The 20504-nt window shown below is 39.0% G+C and overlaps 1 protein-coding gene across 2 annotated transcripts in view; it reads right to left on the bottom strand.

Annotated features, from left to right (window-relative positions):
• Nucleotides 1–1664: 1664 nt before the first annotated feature.
• The window catches only part of SEC24C (SEC24 family member C), a 30948-nt gene continuing 12108 nt past the window's right edge, over nt 1665–20504 (bottom strand). For both annotated transcript variants that reach the window (XM_010567755.1, XM_010567756.1), the window contains 17 exons: nt 19375–19486; nt 18386–18513; nt 15560–15698; nt 13541–13656; nt 12149–12273; nt 11690–11881; nt 10604–10697; nt 9265–9381; nt 8613–8783; nt 8127–8223; nt 7680–7825; nt 7059–7197; nt 6124–6242; nt 5624–5803; nt 4772–4963; nt 4256–4345; nt 1665–3814 (listed from right to left, as the gene is read on the bottom strand). In XM_010567755.1, coding sequence (XP_010566057.1) covers nt 3674–3814; nt 4256–4345; nt 4772–4963; nt 5624–5803; nt 6124–6242; nt 7059–7197; nt 7680–7825; nt 8127–8223; nt 8613–8783; nt 9265–9381; nt 10604–10697; nt 11690–11881; nt 12149–12273; nt 13541–13656; nt 15560–15698; nt 18386–18513; nt 19375–19486 — 2298 coding nt within the window. In that variant the 3' untranslated portion in view covers nt 1665–3673. The remainder of the gene's footprint in view (nt 3815–4255; nt 4346–4771; nt 4964–5623; nt 5804–6123; nt 6243–7058; nt 7198–7679; nt 7826–8126; nt 8224–8612; nt 8784–9264; nt 9382–10603; nt 10698–11689; nt 11882–12148; nt 12274–13540; nt 13657–15559; nt 15699–18385; nt 18514–19374; nt 19487–20504) is intronic.

The following is a 20504-nucleotide window of genomic DNA, read 5'->3' as shown; positions in this document are numbered from 1 at the left end:
GTGAGGGCCGGGGCCGGGCGGAGGCGGGCTCCGCCGCCGCACCGCCTTTCTCCCTCTCCCGTCACTTCGTATCCTCAACGTAAATTACAAGTGGCTAGCGGGGGCCGCGAAACGTGACACGGCTCTGTCACGACAACGGCAGCGCTTCCGTAGCGGCGCAGCCTTAGTTCAAGGGGGTGTAAATCCTCTCTGCCTCTAACGCACCTGCGCCCGCAGCCCCTCCAGCTGACAGGGCAGAACGCGAGCTATTTCTCTGAGGCACAGCATACCGAGAGCAAACACCCCTGCGGAGGGGCGGTACCGGGCGGGGGGGTTAGGTGGTGCAAGAAAGTACACCCCGCTTAGCTCCTGCTGAAAACCATAGAGGGAGGGAGCAGAAAACGCCTTTTACTAACAGAAATGTTGGGGTTCTTCACATCTAGAGGCTGGTTTAAAGCTCCCTTGAAGCTGCTTTTCTGTACCAACCTTAACTAACTTCTTTGGTGTTAAAATACTCTGTAAGGGGTAGATTAGCTTTGCAGATACTGAGCTTGGGCTACATTATAAAAATCCAACAGAAGTATGCTAGAATTACCACTCGGTTATAGAGTCGCTAAAAGCTTCAAACTCATTCCTGAAGAGAGACCTTAATCCCAATCACAATACTCATCACTGATAATTCAATTACTACGGACACCAGCAAATAAGTATTCTCTGTCTGTATAAGGAACAGGTTAAGACACATGAATTGTTTCGCTTTCCTTTGAAAAGTTAGGTCTTGACACTGCTCGGGCAGGATTCAGAAACACCACAGCCCGTGCAGAAAGACTACCACCCCCACGCCATCCCCACCAGCTCCTCCACTTACATTGCCACAGCACGCTAACAGACATGGGCTCTGCAAGGCAACTTCCACATGCATCAGAAGGGGTGCTGCCACAAAAATGCCCACAAGCACATTTACTCCACACGATTAATGTACAAGATCCACGAGGCCTATCATTATTGCAATATAACAGTTCAGTAGCAGATTCTGGACATAATGTACATTCTGTAGGAGAGTAATCTCAAAAATATTCTACAGCAAACCAAGTAGCATTGGATATTTAGCAATTATTGTCTTGTCCTTTCATACAGATTGTTGTAATGTTACCAGCAAATTGTACAATATTGATGTTCTAGGCTACAGTCAAGTTACACTGCTAGTTCACTCTGAACTTTATTGTTGCAGTTAGGACACCCCCCCCCCAAAAAAAACCAAACAAAAAACCAACCCACCCAGCTTCCCTGCTATCTTAACTCTGAAAGAGGAGCTCTATTTCTCTGAAAAATTTAAGACTGCAGAAGTCTTTAAGTTAACATTGTCACAAGGTAAGTGTAATACTTTCCAAAGTAGAACAAAAAACCCCCAATCAATCCGACTCAAGTTGCGTTAAAGGGAAATCTCTTTGCAAAATGAAAGTTCAGAAGGGGCAGAAAGTTAAAAAAGCAATCATCTAATCAAAGTAACACTGAGATTAAACAGCACCTTCTTCTGTTGACTTGTTGAATTTCTTATCATCATTCAGTGTGAAGAAAAAAAAAAAAAAGCCTGAATTTGGTCAGCAGAAGATTGGATTATAAAGGATCAGTCAGCTAGACTTCAGCCCTTCCCATTGCCTCCCTCCCGCAAAATACAGGGTTTGGAAAAATAAGCAGTGTTTATTTACTAACAATGACATAAAATACATCTTAATATATTTTTATTTCTTTACAAATTAAAAGATGCATTGGAAAAACAAGTGAAGAAAATGAAAGGTTCATTTATGATTTCATTTCCACCCCCACACCCCCCAATATTAATACTAGAAATTAGTATTTGTGGAAGTCTGTGGTTGCTGTGCCTTATATTCCTGGGAAGTTCTTTTTCTCCTCTGGTTAAAAATCCTCTAGATTTTTTTGGTTGGAGGCAGTACGTGGAGTAAAAATTCGGCCACATTCATACAAAAAAGCTGAAGGTTCTGTCAGCTACATCTTGAAAGAGTTTCTCCATTATAATTTTCATACTCCCCTTTCGGTGTAGTGATGGGAGGGAAGACAAACTAGCAGCATTAGACGAAAAATGAATTTATATACATGCTACAGGATATGGAACTAAAACCACAGCCAGATATTTTTCTGATCTTAACAAGGACTTTCCTCTGAAATATCAAGCCCAGATAATACGTTCTCTAATCCACCCACATTCTTCCTTCCACTTTTAGTGCTACTGGTAGCTTAAACTCCTGGGTATTGTAAGAACACTTGTTAAGTGTTCAAGCTAAAATATACAAGCCCCCTTTCAAAAGTGAATAAACGAAGCCCTTAGAATTCTGAATTTGATTTACACTCGCTCCCTCTTCACAGGAGTATTCTCATCCACCCTTACAGAATAGAGCAGCAGAGTGGCCAAAGTGGATGGATTAATCTGTCTGAGGTATTTTAGTTTAACAAACAGGCTTATAAAAAGGTTTTGTGCAAGCTGATCAGTAGGTAGAATGGGGGAGGGTATAAACATCCAGTAATGAGACTCTTCACTATGGCCCAGATGCTTTCAATAAGTGAAATCAGGTACTTGCAATACCTACTACAGTACAGTCTAAATCTTAGTATTTGTATCCCCTTCCTTGTATTCCAGGATACAAAGCAGTCTTAAATTTGCATCAGTATAAATCAAATTCCTGCTTGTTTGCTATGATTCACAATAATATTGTTGAAAACGGCCACTTCCTTATCATCCAGTTCCTAGACAGCCCCACATCACCTTGTTAAAAGTATTTTCTGCTTAAGGTTAAGAGGCTTTTGTTCCCACCACCATCTGGATAGACAGGTAAGCTCTGCAGGAGAGGCCATGGAACATGGATTGAGTAGGACATTAGAGCTGTGCAATGAGAAGGAAAGGAGTCACCACACACGCCAATGGGAAGCACTGTCTCTACCCCTACACTGTTCAGAAGCTGTTGATTGTTGCTCACTGAACTACTACTTACTCCATTACAGATCTGCACAGCAACTTATAGTACAGGGAAGATTGTGGAAAGAAGTTTGCCCTGTTACCTCCTGGCTTACCACTCTTTTCCTTTTTCATGGATTTCTGGTTCAGGCAGCCACATGATACATTTGTGCTCTGCAACGTCATGATTCCTTCTGAAGAGGAGACAGAAAATGTTTGGCTGCTCCAGCTCCCATCACCTGACCTGCCTCTTGTCCTCCCCACCTGCACATCCTCTTCACACTTGGAGCATGCACACGCGCCCATACAAACACACAGCAACTACCAGAAATTTTGAAGAGTTATCGCGTTTTCACCCAATGTTGAATCATGTACAGTGAACCAAAAAAACTACATTCATTACGACAGGATTAGCGAGCATGGGGGGGTGGGGTGGGGTGGGTGTGTGAACTCCTGCCAAGCACAGGAAACAATTCAGATGCAAGTAAAAGACCTGGTATCAAAGGCCTTTTTTTTTTTTTTTTTAGCCCTCACCAGGAAAATTTTTCATCTCTCATACGGGACTGGGAGAAGTTGAAAGGATTTCTGCTTATGCAATGTGTATTAAAAATTATGGAATTGTACAGATTTCTATGTTGTCCTTTTGGAGGGCGCTGGGCCTTCTGATCAGGTCATTAGTGGAGACTGAAATGTCACTGCTGAGTTCCAGCATCACTCCCTCCTCTAGCTCAGTAGCTGCCGAATCTCCTTGTGCATGTGACACAGGAAGTCCACATATGAAGCTCCCCCACTTAGGCTCTTGTCCTCCACCAGAAAGTGTTTGAACAGCATTTCCAGCTTATCTTCTTGCTTCACAATTATTAACTACAAAAACCAAAACAAGAACAAAACCAACAGTGAGTAGTTAGCAGAATTATGTTCTTGGAAAAAGGAGCAAAAAGGTAAATAGCTCAAAAATCCAAAAAGAGATAACCAGAATCACAGCATATATGGCTTATGTGCTTTGACTTCTGTAACTAAGCTGGGTTAAGTCTCAATCCTTTCTAAACAGAAGGAAAATACCATGTACATGGTTTGTGCAGTAGTATATTATAATAGGTCTGAAAAAAATTAGTTTTAGAACTATGGTAAGCACAGAACTCCAAAACTAGTAACAAATTTTCTTTCAGATCCTTGAAAACTTTGTTTGAATTACATTTATGAAATCAGGAAGAATAAGTTCAGCATTGCAGCATTACCAGGCATCACCTGCTCTACTAAAAGGGAAGGGGATTTAAAGCTATGAATGGGGGACAACATTTTTACCTTCATGTAGCGGGATCTCTGCACTTGAAGCATGTCAACAATAGATCGTACTTTCTTTGAAAAGGGGTTTTCCAAGACAGGCAGGGTACTCTGGAATGAAAGTTATCCAATCCCCATTAGTCACACGAAGTAGAGGCAAGATTAAACAAAACTCAGCAGTTTTGTCATCTTACATAAGGGTAGAGATGCATCTACCCCCACTGACATGTAATCTCTTTGATCTCAACTAGTTAAAAGAGAATGTAACATGATATCAGAATTAAAGGTCAATTATTCATTCCATTTATGTATTGACTGTTTTCCTCACTGTCAGTGGAGATGTGGAATGTCAAATAAAGCTAGATAAAAACATGCCTGACGTGCCCAGACTAGGGACATTTCCACTAGTTTCACATCTGTGCTTCTCTTGTTCCCAGTATGAAAAATTTAACACTATTTTCTCAGCTTTCTTTCTCATTGTTCTAAATTTTGGGCTACTATCACAGACACTAGCTCCTGCACTGCCATCCAGCTCACCAAGGCGCTGCTAATCTGACTGAAGGATGACACTCCAAAGAGGTTCTGGATCAGGCCTTGCTGCACGTTGACTCCCACCCACACAAAGATGTTTAGCCCATTCTCCAGCAGGTATATGTCACCCTTGGAGAGACGTTCCTCTGAGTTCCGGATTGCTGCTGGCAAGGAGTCACTGTTGACATCTGCTTTGGCCTGTTTTAAAGTGAAATAAAAAACAAAACAAAACAAAACAAAACAAAAGTTATAAACTAAGAACATCTTATGAAATCCTGAAGACTTCTGCTACTAAGACCCCAAAGGTGTTCTCATTTCTAGGACTCATAAGACTGCAATAGCTGTGACTGAAGTATCATCTCCTTAGCTTATTTTTCTTACTGAACATGATACACAAGCAGATCAGAGACTCTTTGTCAGCAAAAGAGAACGTAAGGCTTCTGTGAAATTACTCTGTAGTTCCAATATTGCCTCCTGGAGTAGGAATGTAATTAGTTGTTAATGTTATTCCAGTAACTATGGTACTGAAAAGTCAGAATAGTACATGGAGTTGCCCTGCAATGATGAAAATTACTACAAAAAATTACAAGAAGCTTCATGACTTTTAAAAGACGATGAAAGGGTCAAAAGTGTTGTTTTTGCCACTAGTCCTATGCTCACAGCTCAGGAAAAAAATTCCCCAGTAAATTCACAAGATGTAGTAATGCATCTATCACTGAGTGGAATAAATTGAAGTATCCTAACAGATAGCAGATCCCAAATCCTTCTCAAATTGCTTTCCCTTGCTAAAATATAAATGCCAGTCCTTACAATGAGTAAAGACAACAACAAGTCTCAAGAATATCCTGAATTACTCACCAGGGGCAAAAGCCTGGGATAAAAGAAAACATTTGTTTCTGCCACATCCATGGATGTGACTAACTGACGAATGTAGGCACGGTCATCTGTTGTGACCTCTGGACCAGGCTGAAGGACATCACTCTTCAACACACAATTCAAGTACACAGGAAGCAGCTTCATGCATTCAGGGAGGATCAGCTACAAGTCACAAGCAGACAGAAGTTGGTCAGCTGTCTTGCTGAATAAGCTTATGCCTGACAAAACAAGGCTTGCATGAACCAACAAAGTGTGAGGAGTGAAAGCTGATAGTCTAATCCTGGGCTCCAGACAGATGTCCAAGAAGCCATTCTCAACTATAGTTTTACTGCAGTCTCTCTACTTCCCTGAGTATTCTCTTTGCAAATTTCTGCTGAGCAAAGCAATTGACTTTTTTTGATTCAGCAGGTTAAGTAGGAAAAAGCTCTCATCACCTTTTAATACACAAGCCTATGATTCAAGTGAAAGCATCCAGAGTTTACCTGGCCAGCAGAAGAGGGACTAGCACAGTTCTTTCGATAGCAAGCTAGGATCTGGGCACACTGGTTGATCAGTGCATCTCGTACAGTCTTTACTGGACTATTCAGAACGCCACGATATGCTGCACAGAAAGAGGAAAGAGATGGACAGCTATCAAGTGATTACTCATGAAAAGTAAAAAAAAACAACGCTACTTCCACAAAGTAAATTTAAACAACTACTGTTTATGAAAGTCTTTTTTCCCCTCCCCTTCAAACTTGTGGGAAAGAGATGACAAATTCCTGCTAAAGATCTGAAGAAGCTCATTTACTTGGTTTTATTACATATTCTTCAACTCTCTATCTCCCATGTACTTTAAAATACACTTAGTCATACATGAAAGCATGAGGTACTATAAAAACTCCTTTTATAGCCTGGCCATCTTTCTTTAATGGACTGAAAATGGACTGTTTCTTACATTTTAATAGCAATAAACATACACAACTCTAAATCTCTGCTGGATTTGTAGGCTTTTACTGCTAACTAGGAAGGGTAAATAGGGCACAACGCATAAAAGTATGACATTTAACCCAGATCTATGAGCAAAGGCCACCATTTCCTATTGCCAGAGCAAAATTCTGGAACAGTCAGAGAACGAACTAAACCAGTGCAAAAATAAATACAAGGATGAATTCAGATAGCTGTCAACACAAACCTCTATTAATAAAATTTAGACAAGAATTTGTATAAAGGATAAGCCTACACCCTCTATCCATACCTCTCATCCTAAGCAACAATACTATCATCACAACTTTATGCTCTTTTCCATAAATGACTGAAGTATCAGGATTGCCACCTGATATTTGATGCAAAGAGAATTAACAGGTGGTGTTGGGTAATAACAGGCATTTTAACAGCAGTTAAAGGTTGCAGTTCTTGTTACCATATTTACCCTTACCATATTTAGCCAAGTAATTGATGAGAGTGTCTGTCTCACAGTTTCGGTAGAGGTCAGCAAGCTGTATGCAACAGTTTAAGGAGAGGTTGTGAATGCGGAGTCGTCGCTGTCCCGCGCAACTTGTGTATAACAGAGCACACTGTAGAAGACAAAAATGCCAGAATACAGAAAAATTAGGTCCAGCTACAACAAGAAAGGCAGGGCCTGAATATAATTCAATAAAAACTAGGACTCAGATACCTAAACAAATAAGATAATTATGTAAAAGACTTGCACAATAAGCTAAAAGCATATGCTAAGAATCAGGGTCAATGAAAGAACAAGCAGCAATGTTAGCAGTTTATATTAAGGCAACTGGTCTTGGAAAATAGATTGTAGTTTGAAGCAATCTAGCTCACCCTGAGAACAAGGATGCTCAAAGGTTAAGGGTATAGTAAGGGGCAGAAGAAAAGAATGAACAGTTCCTTGAAGGAGTGTCTAATACTTCAGTTCAGAGCAACCTCATCCTCTCCTGCAACTGGCACTGCCCCCAGTTGAGATTTGGTTCTGCCTTGACACAGTTTTGTTGACAATTCTAAATTGTCAACTCAGTTCTTTCTCCTAGAAAGCCTCCCCCCTCACCTGAAGGAGTGCACCACTATCTTCACTCAGTTTGTCATCGTGCTTGAATTCCACTGTGATTGTTTTATCACAGTCCAAACCTGCCATCTCTACATCAGTTGTGTTGCTCATATAGAAAGCTCCAAAAAAGTCAGTTGCTCGAATACCTAAAAAAGAAAAAACCCCAACGTGAACCACAATTTTCAACAGAATAACAAGACAGCCAGCCTTTGGAGCCCTGAAAATCCTGTCATCGGTGACACTAAGTTATCTTGACAACACTAAGTTATCTTGATAGATTTCAGCAGGTATCTTTGCTCTAAAAAAGTCTCAGAATTTCAAAGCTTTAGCAGAGCTTTTTGCATAGCCTAATCTCAAGATGTTTTAAATTAGGGAAAAATCTATTGCTTCCCATATAACATGCTTGAAGTGATCAATTTATTAAGACTCATTCATACTAACACCCACCTGTGCTTGTGCGAACTCTCATTACAGCATCAAATCCCACTTCTTTCTGGACATCTCTTCTCAAGTCATTCAGGAACCTATCCTGGTCTGTCTCCAGCTAGAACACAAGCAATAATTCAAGTTTCATACTCTCATAAATCAGAGCTGCTCCATAAATCATAAAGTAATTTAAAAACAGGTACTATCTCCTGCAGTCTCAGTCTAAAAATCAGGCATCATAGAGGGCTCAGTGCCCTGCTAATAAAATATTGTGCTAAAAGGTAACAGCATAGCTTTTCTTGTTGTTGTTTTTGTTATTAATAGATATATTTTGTGTAAAGACATAAAGCTAACTAAATCATTTTGGTGAAAATCTTGAAATTTAAGTAGCAATTTATTTCCAAAGAAGTACTTGTTCACTATGGTTCACACTGTGAAAAAGAACTCTTAACTAAACAATAATCCTTATTTACATCAAATACCAGTCTGAGTCAATGTCACTCTCACCTGGAAATAAGCATACTTATAAATAGATCCTCCTGTCTGGTAAGTTACTACACCTAGTGTCGCCACATCCAAATACTGGTTTGGAAACAGGAACAAATCCACACAGCAGCCCTGGGCCACACAGTCCTTGGCCAAGTTGTTGTAAAAGCTTGTCTGTGGTTGAAACAAAGTCTAGGAAAGGAAGTCAGAGATGACATCAGAAGTTTGTGGTATGAAAAGGAAAGTGAGATCCCATTTATAATCCCAGTCAATACACTTTTATACTTTAAGTCTCTCTTCAGGGAAATTAGGATCATATAAATTCTTCCTGACCTTGCCTTTGAAGAACTGTTGAATATTATGAAATTACTACACATTCTGCTTTAATTGTAAGCTCAGCACATTTACTTTAACCCAGCTATGGTATTTTATCCTGTATAAGAATCTAGACCTCTCTCTTCTTGTTCTCATACCAGCACTGTCCTTATGATGTCAAGTCTACACAGCTCTGCTTGAGAACAGAAGATAAGAGTGCAATGTTAAAAGATATTAGCTGGGATGGTTACATTACGTGCTACCCTTGTAATTTTTTTAATGTTGTTTCAGAGTTATTTTATCCCATAAAGAGTATAATATAGACCTGTTATGTAAGCATCATGCAAGTCATTATTACCTTCTCCTTATCTGTGTTGATCAGTTTCTTGTCATCCCTGTTCTTTAACTTCCCTGGGGCCTCTGCAATGGGCAGAGAGGTATGGAAAATGAAGAGCTTGCCAGCACACTCAGCTGCCTGCAGGAAAGCGAGTGCAATAGCACAGGTTAGAACGATTACAAAAACGGTAAGGGAAACCGTGATTCAAGTACAAGCATTCAAGCATCCTCTTTTCTTCACTTCTTTATGTCAGGAAGGCTCTCTATCAGATACACAGGCTCAGCACGTGGTTACTTCAGTGGTATCCAATACAGGGAGCACAGCTTACTTGTCAGTTACAGAAAAGCAAGCTTCAGTTCTATTGGACCTGCGCTAGTTCCATGGCAGGAAGAAAAGGACTGGCTCCAAGGAGACACAGAGCAGTAAGCAGGACTCAGCTACAAAAGGTTTTGCGCAAAGGTGTTAGACTGTTTTCTTCTCTGATTTGCAGCTACTGAGTTTGTGTAAAAGAGTCACAGAAATGGCAAAGGATTTTGTAATCTGAGCTTCAACAGAACATTAATTTTAAATCAATAACCTATGTCACCACTAGCCAATGTTTAGTAGGTTATTTTCTCTGACACAAGCAGTATGTAAACAATCAATTAGTAATGTATATTATTTCTTGACTGAGCAATTGTCATGAAAACTGAGTTTAAGAGAGACTTCTAAGGACTTACATGACAGACAAATAGAGCTATATGAACAGTTTCGGATGGAATCATACAGGCAGTCAATTCTATCAGTATATACAAGTCAGAGTTAGAACATGCATGTAATTATCTGGATGAAGTACTGGAATGGAAGAACTTTAGGAAAGGTTTACTTGGTTATCACATTGTTGCGGGCAACTTCAACAGATTGTATTCTCTCCTTTTATTTAAGATTATACCAGAGCTTCAAGCACAGGATTAGAAAGACACCATATTACAGAACTCCTCAATGAGACATGATGGACTTCAGCACTTGGTTTTAATGTTGGAGGTTTTTGAGTTTTGTTTGTTTTTTGGTTTTTTTTTTTTGTAGGTTCTGTAAACTGTTCAAAGCAAAATGCAGCCAGGTAACTGAGAGTAAGCCAGATGTCTTGTACTGTGAGCAAAAAATCACTAAAAAAAAATTGGGTAGAGAACAGATAGATAGCTACATAGAACCAGAGGTACATGCACTTGAAGAATGAGCCAAGTACTCCCTACATGTACTGCACCTACCACAAAATGACTATGAAAAACTTACAAATTGTCTTATTAGTGTGTGTTAGCAGAATATGAACTTCAGAGTACTCAGACTGAAAACAACTTCCTGTGACAATGCATTTACTAACCTTCAGCGCCTCCAGCCCTGCTTGAATCACAGGTGCAAAAACAGTTTCTGTTTCTCTTGTGTCTGCAAACATTTCTGGAATCTGATCCAACAAACTAGCAAAGAACAAGAAAAAAGAGGAATTCAATATTCCATTTAATTGGAAAAGCCACAGTTGCAGTTGATGACCTAGGAGACAGAGGTGGTTTAAACAGAAGTCCCTAATATGTCTGTAAATTTTTATAATTTTTACGGTGTTTGGCATCTCATCATTTATCTGTGAAAAAAATGATGCCTTGTCATTCTTCATTGGCTTTTCTCATCCATATCCCCAGTGCTTGCTGCATAGCCTCAGCTGATGCCTGCTCCAATAGCTCTTCTGCATTCTTGCTCTTTTAACATATTCCAATATATATTGGTAAGTAAACTCTTAGGAAAGACTAGTGATGCTTGGCCTCTGTTTGCCAAGCATCCTGTGTACTATTCAAAGATTAATAGGTTTAATCCAGAGCTTTGTATTTATGTTTGTTAATGCACTACAGAATAGGCTAGAAATTTTCTTTAAAAACAAGCAGTGCCATGTCTAGTTCCCAAAACATAGTTAGCAACCAACACAGCATAATTTAATTACAGTTCAAGTATCATGTTAAACAGTCTGCCAAAACTTTGCTAATTTCTCTATCTTTCCTTTTAGATTTTATCTTCTCTATCCCACTCATTCAATTTTCTCCACAGAACCAAAATTAGACACCACTGTTGTCTCAGTTTTCAGTTATTTAGGCAGTTGCCTTAAAGATAGTGATTCAGTATTCTTACAACTTTCACTCTGCATCATTCTAGTTGTGTTTTGGTTTGGTTTTTTTTTCCCCAGAAATGCCCTTCTATACTAAATCTCCTTATATATACCTTCTGCCAGGCTGCACTACAAGCCAAATACACCCTTACCCCATGACTTTTCCCAACCTACTTTGCCAGCTTAATCTCAGAGTATAGGAAGTTAAAATACGTGGAGTGACTTCTAGGTGAACAACATGACAAATAAGCATGCAACACTTGAATCTACCAAACAAGAAGTTTACTACACACATTGTAAATCAATTCCCATTACCTGGCAATAACTGTCCTGGACTCGTTCACATTCACCAGAAAACCATCAAGGAGTGGCACAAACATATCTGCCACATCTGAGACAACCATCATTTGTGGCTGTGCCAATGAGCTCTTCACGTTATAGAAGTGTAACACTTTGTTGTAGGTGACAAAGCCTACTCGAATGGCTGATTCTTCCATGTTGCCTTCCCTGCAAGAGACATACTTGCCTTCACATCTAAGTAGGTAGTGAAATCATTACACAGAACCCAACACAATAGGGATAAGGGAAAAATGAAAGGAAGGAAAATTTATCTTCACCTAGAAAGGTATTCAGAAAGATGTTCTGCTTGGCCTTTTTCTAAAGAAAAGCTTGATAGGATTATCAAATAATTTTCTAATTTCTAGCTTCTTTTAAAGGGAAAAAGTGACAATTTTCCCCATTTTGACTGGTTACAGTAGTACACAATATACCTACCTGGGCAGGTAATCTAGGAGTGACTTTAATTCTTCACATATTAGCCTCACTAAGCCACTCTTCACAGCATTGTAAGACACATCAATCATGAAAATGAAAGCAGGTGGACTGGGAAACTTGTTATTCTGTGGAAGAAAGGGAAGAAGTCACATTATGGCCATGTAATACAGCCCATGTAACAGCTCTGTAACACGGACAAATGAATGCTGGTCAAAACTCTAATAGCTTTCATGTACTTTTCTACTCATGAGCAGTAATCTTTTCTTCAGATCATTCTCCCATCCCTGCCCAACTAACAGTCATGTAAGCACACTGTGCTTGAAATGGACTGGCATTGCATGCCCTAGACTGATTTTACCATTGCTCAGTGAAGAACAGGCTAGTTATAACCAAATCATCCATTTACATGACTAGGCCAGATAGGGAAGTAGACAGGGAAGTTTCCTGCCAGTTCTCAAGACTTTGGAAGACTTGTTATAGGTGATTTCATCAATATAAAGCAAAATATTTTCCTCTCTGAGAACTGCAACCTTTCCCTTCTACTTAAATATCAGGTTTGCTTTGGGAAGGAAAAAAATTGTTTCAGTCAACAGTTTTCTGAAGTCTATAGGTCATACTGGAAGGAGCACACAGCAAAAACAAAACAGAAGAACTTTCAAAAAAGCTGGGAAGATTGCATCTTGTTTGAAGTAAAAATGCTTCTTACACTGTTAGAAGCAAGAGAATTGGTTTTTCCCTTAACTCAAAGTAAAGCTGAGGCATCAGAAGGCAACCAGTATAAAGTTGCAATATTTAGACACCTATTTTCCCAGCATTTATTTCAGCAGTGATGTAAGTTGATTTAATAAGCACCTTGCATGTATTTTTCCTATTCCTTAGAAGTTAATTATTATTTAAATCTTTAATTTATAAGTAAACCAGCTCTGACAATATATATTTCCACACTACTCTTGTGTTTTTAACTAGTAGGGCTGTATTTGAAGTTCAGTAGGTAAAGTCTGTCTTGGGCAACAGGTGGCACATTGCATAGTTACTATAGTACTTTCCTGAATCTCTCCTACATTCTCCTTCTGCCCCAAGGACTACTGCAAGAGAGTCCCTCCTGCTAAAGTAACAGCAGCTATAGCTGCTTATATAGCTCCAGAAGAGAATGACAGAGGCACCTATAATAAAATTATATTATGCCATATGTGATCAAGACTTCCTCTACTTTGAGAAGTAAGCAGACATGCACATTATTTTACACAATGAAGTGGGTTGGATTAATGCTGTTAATTATGTCTGCCAGCTAGAAAGCAGCCCCAGACAATTCATGTCATTCTTACTTTTAGGAAAATAGGCTTTTTATTTAAAAACAAAACAAAATACATTAATAAACACATACTACCGTACCTTGCAATAGTCTACTGTTGCTAGAAACTCATAAGACCCCAGCGATAACTCAGGTCGGTCATAGAAGTCTACTCGTTTTCCAGTATGATCCAAATGCTGGAAGTAGTGAGGTGGCACTGGGAAAGGAAAAATCATTAAGTTCAGTGACACACCCATGATAAAACACTGTGACTAGAGAGCTAACATGACAACAGCTGTTTCAAATAAAACGCCAGGAAAGCTAGCTAGCACTCTGTGCTAGCATGCAAGTATGACTAAAAATATTAATGCAATTTAAGAGCATCATTAAAGCCAAGAAATACAGGCAAACTGCTCCCAGTTTGTCTTATGCACCAGGTGGCACACTGTTTCATATCAGAAATGTCACTACAACATGCTCTTAGGATTCTTCTGAAGGATTTAGTCCAAAGGAAAAATACAAAAATCTTGTATAAGTAGTAACAAATGACTTACAATAGAGTTTGAGGCAAACTACAGGCTACAACATTACTGACTTAATTCAGGCTTACTAAAAGATTGAGCTCCTTATTTTGCTGAGTTAGCTTTTTCCTTCCCTTCCCATGCTGCACAAGAGTAAAGCATTCTAGGCACTCTGCCATAATCCTTTTGTCAGAATAGACAGGGTACTTCTTACAGTAGACTGTAAAGCATTAAGGAGGAGGAACTGGAAGTGTAACCACGTGCTCAGCACCCAGTACTTTTGTGCTGGTACCAGGCATCAGAAAATAAAATGGGAGTTAAGCTAAGTTTTCACCTACAAAAGTCAGCTGCAGAAACAAAGAAAGCATTTGCCTTGTGCCCCATGAACTACCATGACAGAGAGTCCCTCCTGCAGAATTGCTAGGGTAACAAAATTTATTTCAGTTATAGCTGCTTATATAGCTCCAGGGGAGACTAAAATGAGATTATCTGTAATGATAGTATTCACCATGTTTAAATTATTCTAAACATTCAAAGTTTCAACAGTTCAAAAGAAAACAAAGTGATATCATTATGACTATATATATATAAGCACCTATCATTCTTCTCTCTAAGTACACATCCAGTACAAGCTAATTACCTGATTGTTTTTTGCAGAGAAAGCAGAAATTGTTTTCAAGTATTAGGTACAACTACATTGGGCTTTGCAGCATTGCTTTCATCAGCAGTCTCTGAGCATCCCTCCCTTTTCTGCCCCTGCTCAGTTTTTACAGGTACAGACATTCATACAGCTGCTGCGTGGGCAGGGACAGGGAATGCATGCAGGCTGAAAATCACCAGACAAAAAAGTTTTTTGAAGTTGGCCATTTCTAACCCCCATCAGCTTCCCATTTTGGTTTGTACAAACAGTTGTACAGCATAACCAAGGTGATAAGAACAAACAGTCCATTAAAAGCCATCAGTGCTACCAAATGAAACACTCAAAATATCACCATAAGGTTTGTTGTACCTTACATTCCACTGTGCCTTCAAAACAAATCTACAGATGTCATGCTATGAGCAGCACATAGTGACTTCTGCTTAAAATGAAGCATGTTTTATATTAATTTAGAAGAGCAACCAAGATTAATTGGCATATATTAGACACTGCTATTCAGCTGCAGCAGATTTAGCTGCAATCTCATCTCTAAGCAGTGTTTAAACAGGCTTTGTGAGAAAAAAACTGAGAAAAAAAAATCCTAACTCATGCTACTGACTAGATGTACATCTCAGTCTGTCACAGAAAAATGTAAATTTGAAATACCCTAAGAAAATAGCATAAATAATTTTTCAGACCAGCATACATTATGCTACAAGCACCTCATGTTAAAAATTTGGTACAATAATACTGCAATGCATAAGCACCTGCTTAATTTGAACATAATTTCAGAACTGAGCGCTGAACATGTTTTATAATGAATTTTTTTACAAGACTAAACACACGTTAAAGCATAGTATATATTATAAATGATCATAACATGATAAAGATTTATTTGCTTGCATCTTGTTCAAAGATCACTCCAATAGAGCCTAGAGACCGATTTCCAGAAGAAACCTTACCCTCAGTGACACAGCTGCAGAAACAACACTGGAACCTCCTTCCACCCTCAATGAATTGCATAAAAGGGCACATATAAGCCTTGCACCTATTACATCGGACAGGACCAGATTCTCCATGGTCTACCAAATAAGGAAGGGTCTGTGGAAGCAGGGGAGAAAAATGAAAAGAAAGGTCACATGATGATGAGAAAGAAGTGACCACACATATTGCAGAGCTTAAAACCATCTCCCTGTACATTGCATAGGATTTAGCACTTTGGCAGCTATGGAAGAGAGCGCAGGGGGTGAGGGAAGCCTGAACAAGTATTTCATAAATACTTTTTAACTCAAGCTCTAGCACAGCAGTTCTTTGCGGGCTGCAGTAATTAATGGACTATCCCACTTAGACACAAACAGGTACTTCAGCATGGTGCTGCACTACCTTATATACTAGCCTGCTTGAGGAGCATAAGCTTTAGCAGGAGTACCACACCACACAGCACAGATGTATCCCAAGTGAACATGAAAGACTGAAGCCATGCAAAGAATGGCTGCAATAACCTCATGGGAGCGAGCATACAATTTTACATTTCATCACAGGTTGGTTTTTTTTAAAAGCAACTCTTCACCTCTTATATTTTTCCCTTGTAAAAAGCAAGCTTTCTGACAAAATAGAAGCCAGTCATTGCATTCCATATACTCAAGAACACAGAGCATCCAGACCATTTAAAAAAGTTTCAGCCAATACTTATTTTTGAAGTCCACCATGAAATACAGTATATCCATAAGTTCTGCTTGTCTTGATCCCATTGTACAGCAAGTCCTCAAAACTGTTACGTAGCAATACCATTTTTGAACTATTACTGATAATATATTCTTTTTGCAGCCAAATCAGAATAAGATGCTTGGCAACTTCTGCAGCTTCTCAACCTCAGAATGAGCAGGAAGCACATTAAAATGGTTAAGACAGAACTTGTGCAAGCTACAAGCTGCATTCATAGTTCAAAGCATCTTTCATAACTAAGAATCTATCTCAAAAGAAAGTTTAACTACTTACTTCTAAATTTTCTGACACTAAAGGTGTCCAGTCTTAATTCTCTCAGTCACCCTAAACCTCTGATCATGTTTAAGAGACAACATATTCATTGAGCAGGAACTGAGCAAATGCTCTAGTCACTTTCTTCCTCTTCATGCCACAGATGTGTCCCATCTCTCATTTAACCCCATTAATCATTTATTGACAATACAATGGTTATGCTGCCAGCATTTCTCAGCTCCTTATCCCCAAGGCTGACCTCCTCAGGGGAAACAAAATTTCAAGTTTTCTAACTGCCAGGCAATGTTGGTATTGTACTTCCACACAATAAGCTTTTTTCCTCAGCCTCTCCCTCAGTAACATGCATGCAAACAAACTACAAGGGTGCTGTAAACTTGCAGTGCTATGCATGATCTTCCTGTAACCACTTACTCCCAGAAAGCACAGAGATAGTTCTTTCTGAAGCCTCAAGCTTTGCTTTCTGAACTGTGCATTAACATAGGGCAAAGGTCCTGTATCTGGCAACCAGGTGCTGAATTTTTATATATTCTAGATTTATCTGAATGCTTTATTTTCATGAGACATTTATCCTCTCATTAGTGATATGTTAAGCTTCAGCTCTATTTACAGTCTTATTGCTCTGAACAGCTGAGCCTTCATCTGTTGCAAGGGGCCCTCCACAGGGAGTTTGCCCTTGCCATAAAGAACTTCCCAATGCTAGAAACTGACCGGTCTCCAGGGCAATTTTCCAATCCTAGCCATGTTTTTTCTGGATATCACAAATGTTTGTTCAAAGCATAAACACGCCAGGAGACCTAACAACTAGTTGTTTGTAAAGCTTCTCTAAAAGTGTGCAGCTCCACAAGCCTCCGGGTTTCTCAAATAAGACCACATTCTCGTACTGTGCTCCTTTTAAACTCCAACCACAATACAGCAATATAGGAATTAACTTCACTACTCAGTTTTATCACAAAACAGTTTTCAAAATCAAAACCATAGTTCAGGAACATTAATGAAATGCAACAGGAAAAAACCACCCTTAAAACCCAGAGGATATTCTTTTCCTTAGTAGATGCTAAAGTTTAACAGGGCACGGGATACTGCAAACATATGTATTCAAATTTAACCAGCGTATTCTTCTTTATATCACTGCTCCAAGCAGGCTAACACTACACAGTAGCCAGATTATTTAGAATATTTTATAAAATTTCTAGCTCTGTGATAGTCTTGAAGCTTTCATGTTCTCAGCAAGCAGACAAAGTGGGTAAAAGGCTAGCTAGCCACACATTACACCTAGAAGTAAGTTAGTGCACAGAGCAAGGGCAGAAATACAAGTGCAGCTCCGCAGTGCCCAGTACTGAGGCTTGTGCTGTCATAGCACACAGTGCTGTGCATGTATATTGGACAGCTTAACCAGTGTGCAATTGCACAACTTGATATCCTAGGAAAGACTTAACATCAATGATTAGTAACCATTTAAATACTTTAGGCCAAGAAAGAAATTGAGATCAACTGGAAGTGCATGCATTTGTGACCATCCTAATATTTTGGTCATTCATTCACAGTGTTTGACAGTTACTGCAAAAAAGCTGAAATTATCACCGTGATCAAAATATGAAATGTTTTGAACACAACGTTCTTCTGCCTTACAGATCTCTGCCACACACTTGTGGGAGAATCAATGTTTACCTAGTCTTCATTACCTGAACAGTCCTTCTCAACGTATCTGTTAAATGTTGACATTTAATAGCATTCTCCTGACAAGTTCAGAGTGCATACAGTGCCTATGTAACTCTGCATATGATTCTCACCTCCTCTGGGGGTAGAGTAGCCAGCGGTTTTATGACAGCAGCTAGGGGAACTTGGGACTGTTTGGCCATATCTGAGGTGCAGGGAATATTGTAAGATGTGCATCTTATGTAGCGGGGGCTTGCGTTACCTGGGGAACAAAGAAAAAATTCCCACAAATTTCAGTACAAGTTAAATTTATATTCAAGAACAGAAACAGAGATACCTTCAGTTGTGTTGTTAAGCCCCAGAGACTAAGAGCCTACCTAAACAATCAATTAATTTCAATCTATGCAAAACTTGAATTCCAAACAAAGTGCCTCTTTAGGACTAACTACGTATAATAGAAGCCCTTAAGTCAAAACAAATGAACTTGACTCCACATCAACTTAAACCTCTAAAAAGGTATTCCTGTTTCATTCTTTTGCAGACTAAAATATACTATGGGCAGAAAACAACTCAAACATTTCTATTGTTTGATTTTGTAATTTTGGCTGAAGAGTAAAGCACCTGATTGTATTATCAGATTCTGAAGTTTTAAGGGAGCTTTAAATCTCAAAAAAAGCATGGGAAATTAAAAAGATTAAATATCCTTTCTCTTTGAAGTCCATGGACCAACTGACATTCCACTCAATTCAAAAAAATACAGTTCCCAGTCCAATTCAAATGATATTGCTAGTAAATTTCAGTTCTTAACTGTTGTTGATATAGCTCTTCAGAAGAGGCTTCATTTGCTGCTTTCTGATATCCCTGGTAATGCTGATCCCAGGTACCTGCCCTGGAAAACATTTTTTTTTCACTTGCGAATTGCTTACTAGCTACCAAGCAATGAGGAGAATCTAAATTGAGATCAAATCAACACAGGACTTGAAGCTAAGCTTCTGTTGGTAAAACACATATCCCCAGCCACTGAATTCCTCAAACTTTTCCTTGAAAGACATAGACAGTTCTGTCATTGACTCTTCGGGGTTTCTGTTTTATTTGTTTGTTTAGGAAAAGAAAAATATTTCACCTTGATCCTTGACCAAGAAATTCGTAGTAACAAGAGGTGGGACCTGCCCTCTCACTCCAGTGACAAATGGTTCTGACCCACGGTTACTTCTGTCATCTTCAATCACTTGAATCTATGATGAAAAACACCACATTAATATTTGGAGGCTTGGTTTCAAAGTACTGTAAAATACAAAATTTATATCTGTAAGGCAGTGAAAAGGGGACCCGAGGCAAACATTACTATCTCTAAAAATAAGAAGTCTAAAGCAAATAAGTTTTGTCAAGCAGTCACCTCTCAGTTTGATCTCGAATAGTACTTAATGACTAACAATAAATAACATGTTGCAAATAGTATTTTTCCCCAAGTATTCTGAGTAGTAGCATATTTTGTGTTTTAAGGCCTGATCTGAACTCATAAAAGCCAAACACAGATCAAGAAAGGAATTTTGGTAGTATTCCCCTGTATACTGGTCCTAGCCAAATTAAAATTAGAAGCTTCTGTAAGCCTCAGGCTGAAGTTCTATAGATAACCTGGCTTTTCCTTTCTGTTATGTTTCCACTGTTTTCATAGTATGCATTTATTTCTAACCACTGTAACTCTGACCTAAAGACAGATGCTTCCAAGCTCCAGTGGAAGTCTTCATTACTCCATGGTGCTCAAGAGTTTGTGATTTGAATTCTGGGGATGTGGATAGTGAAGTTTCAATGGACTTGTTGATGGATCAAGCTTAAACATCAAAGCCAGCAGAAATCTTAAATTTCTTCGTATTTCAAATTCTTCATTAATGCAAATATGTTTAAGATATTGGAAATGCAATGAACAGTTTTACTTGACTAAAATATCCAGCAAATTGTAGTTATACACAGTTTTAACTACATTTCCATACTGCTGCCTGAATGAAAGCATTAAAACTAGCAATCATTCTTCTGATCTTACTTTGCCACCAAATACACATGCCTTTGCTTAGAGTAAATTGTGAAATGCCTAAGTTTGCATGGCAGAACTTCTACCCTTTCACTAAGGATTCTAAGTTGCCAGCAAAAAGCCTCCCATAGCATCAGACAGTGACTACTCCAGGATAAATGTCATCCCGTTTCAAAAGTCTATACAGACTGACATTGGTCATCTCACCCGCGGGTACCTGTTAT

The sequence above is a fragment of the Haliaeetus leucocephalus genome, unplaced genomic scaffold (assembly GCF_000737465.1).
Source record: "Haliaeetus leucocephalus isolate CR32 unplaced genomic scaffold, Haliaeetus_leucocephalus-4.0 Scaffold229, whole genome shotgun sequence".
NCBI lineage: Eukaryota > Metazoa > Chordata > Aves > Accipitriformes > Accipitridae > Haliaeetus > Haliaeetus leucocephalus.
Note: the sequence above shows the minus strand (reverse complement) of the source record. Positions and strands in the feature narration are given on the sequence as shown.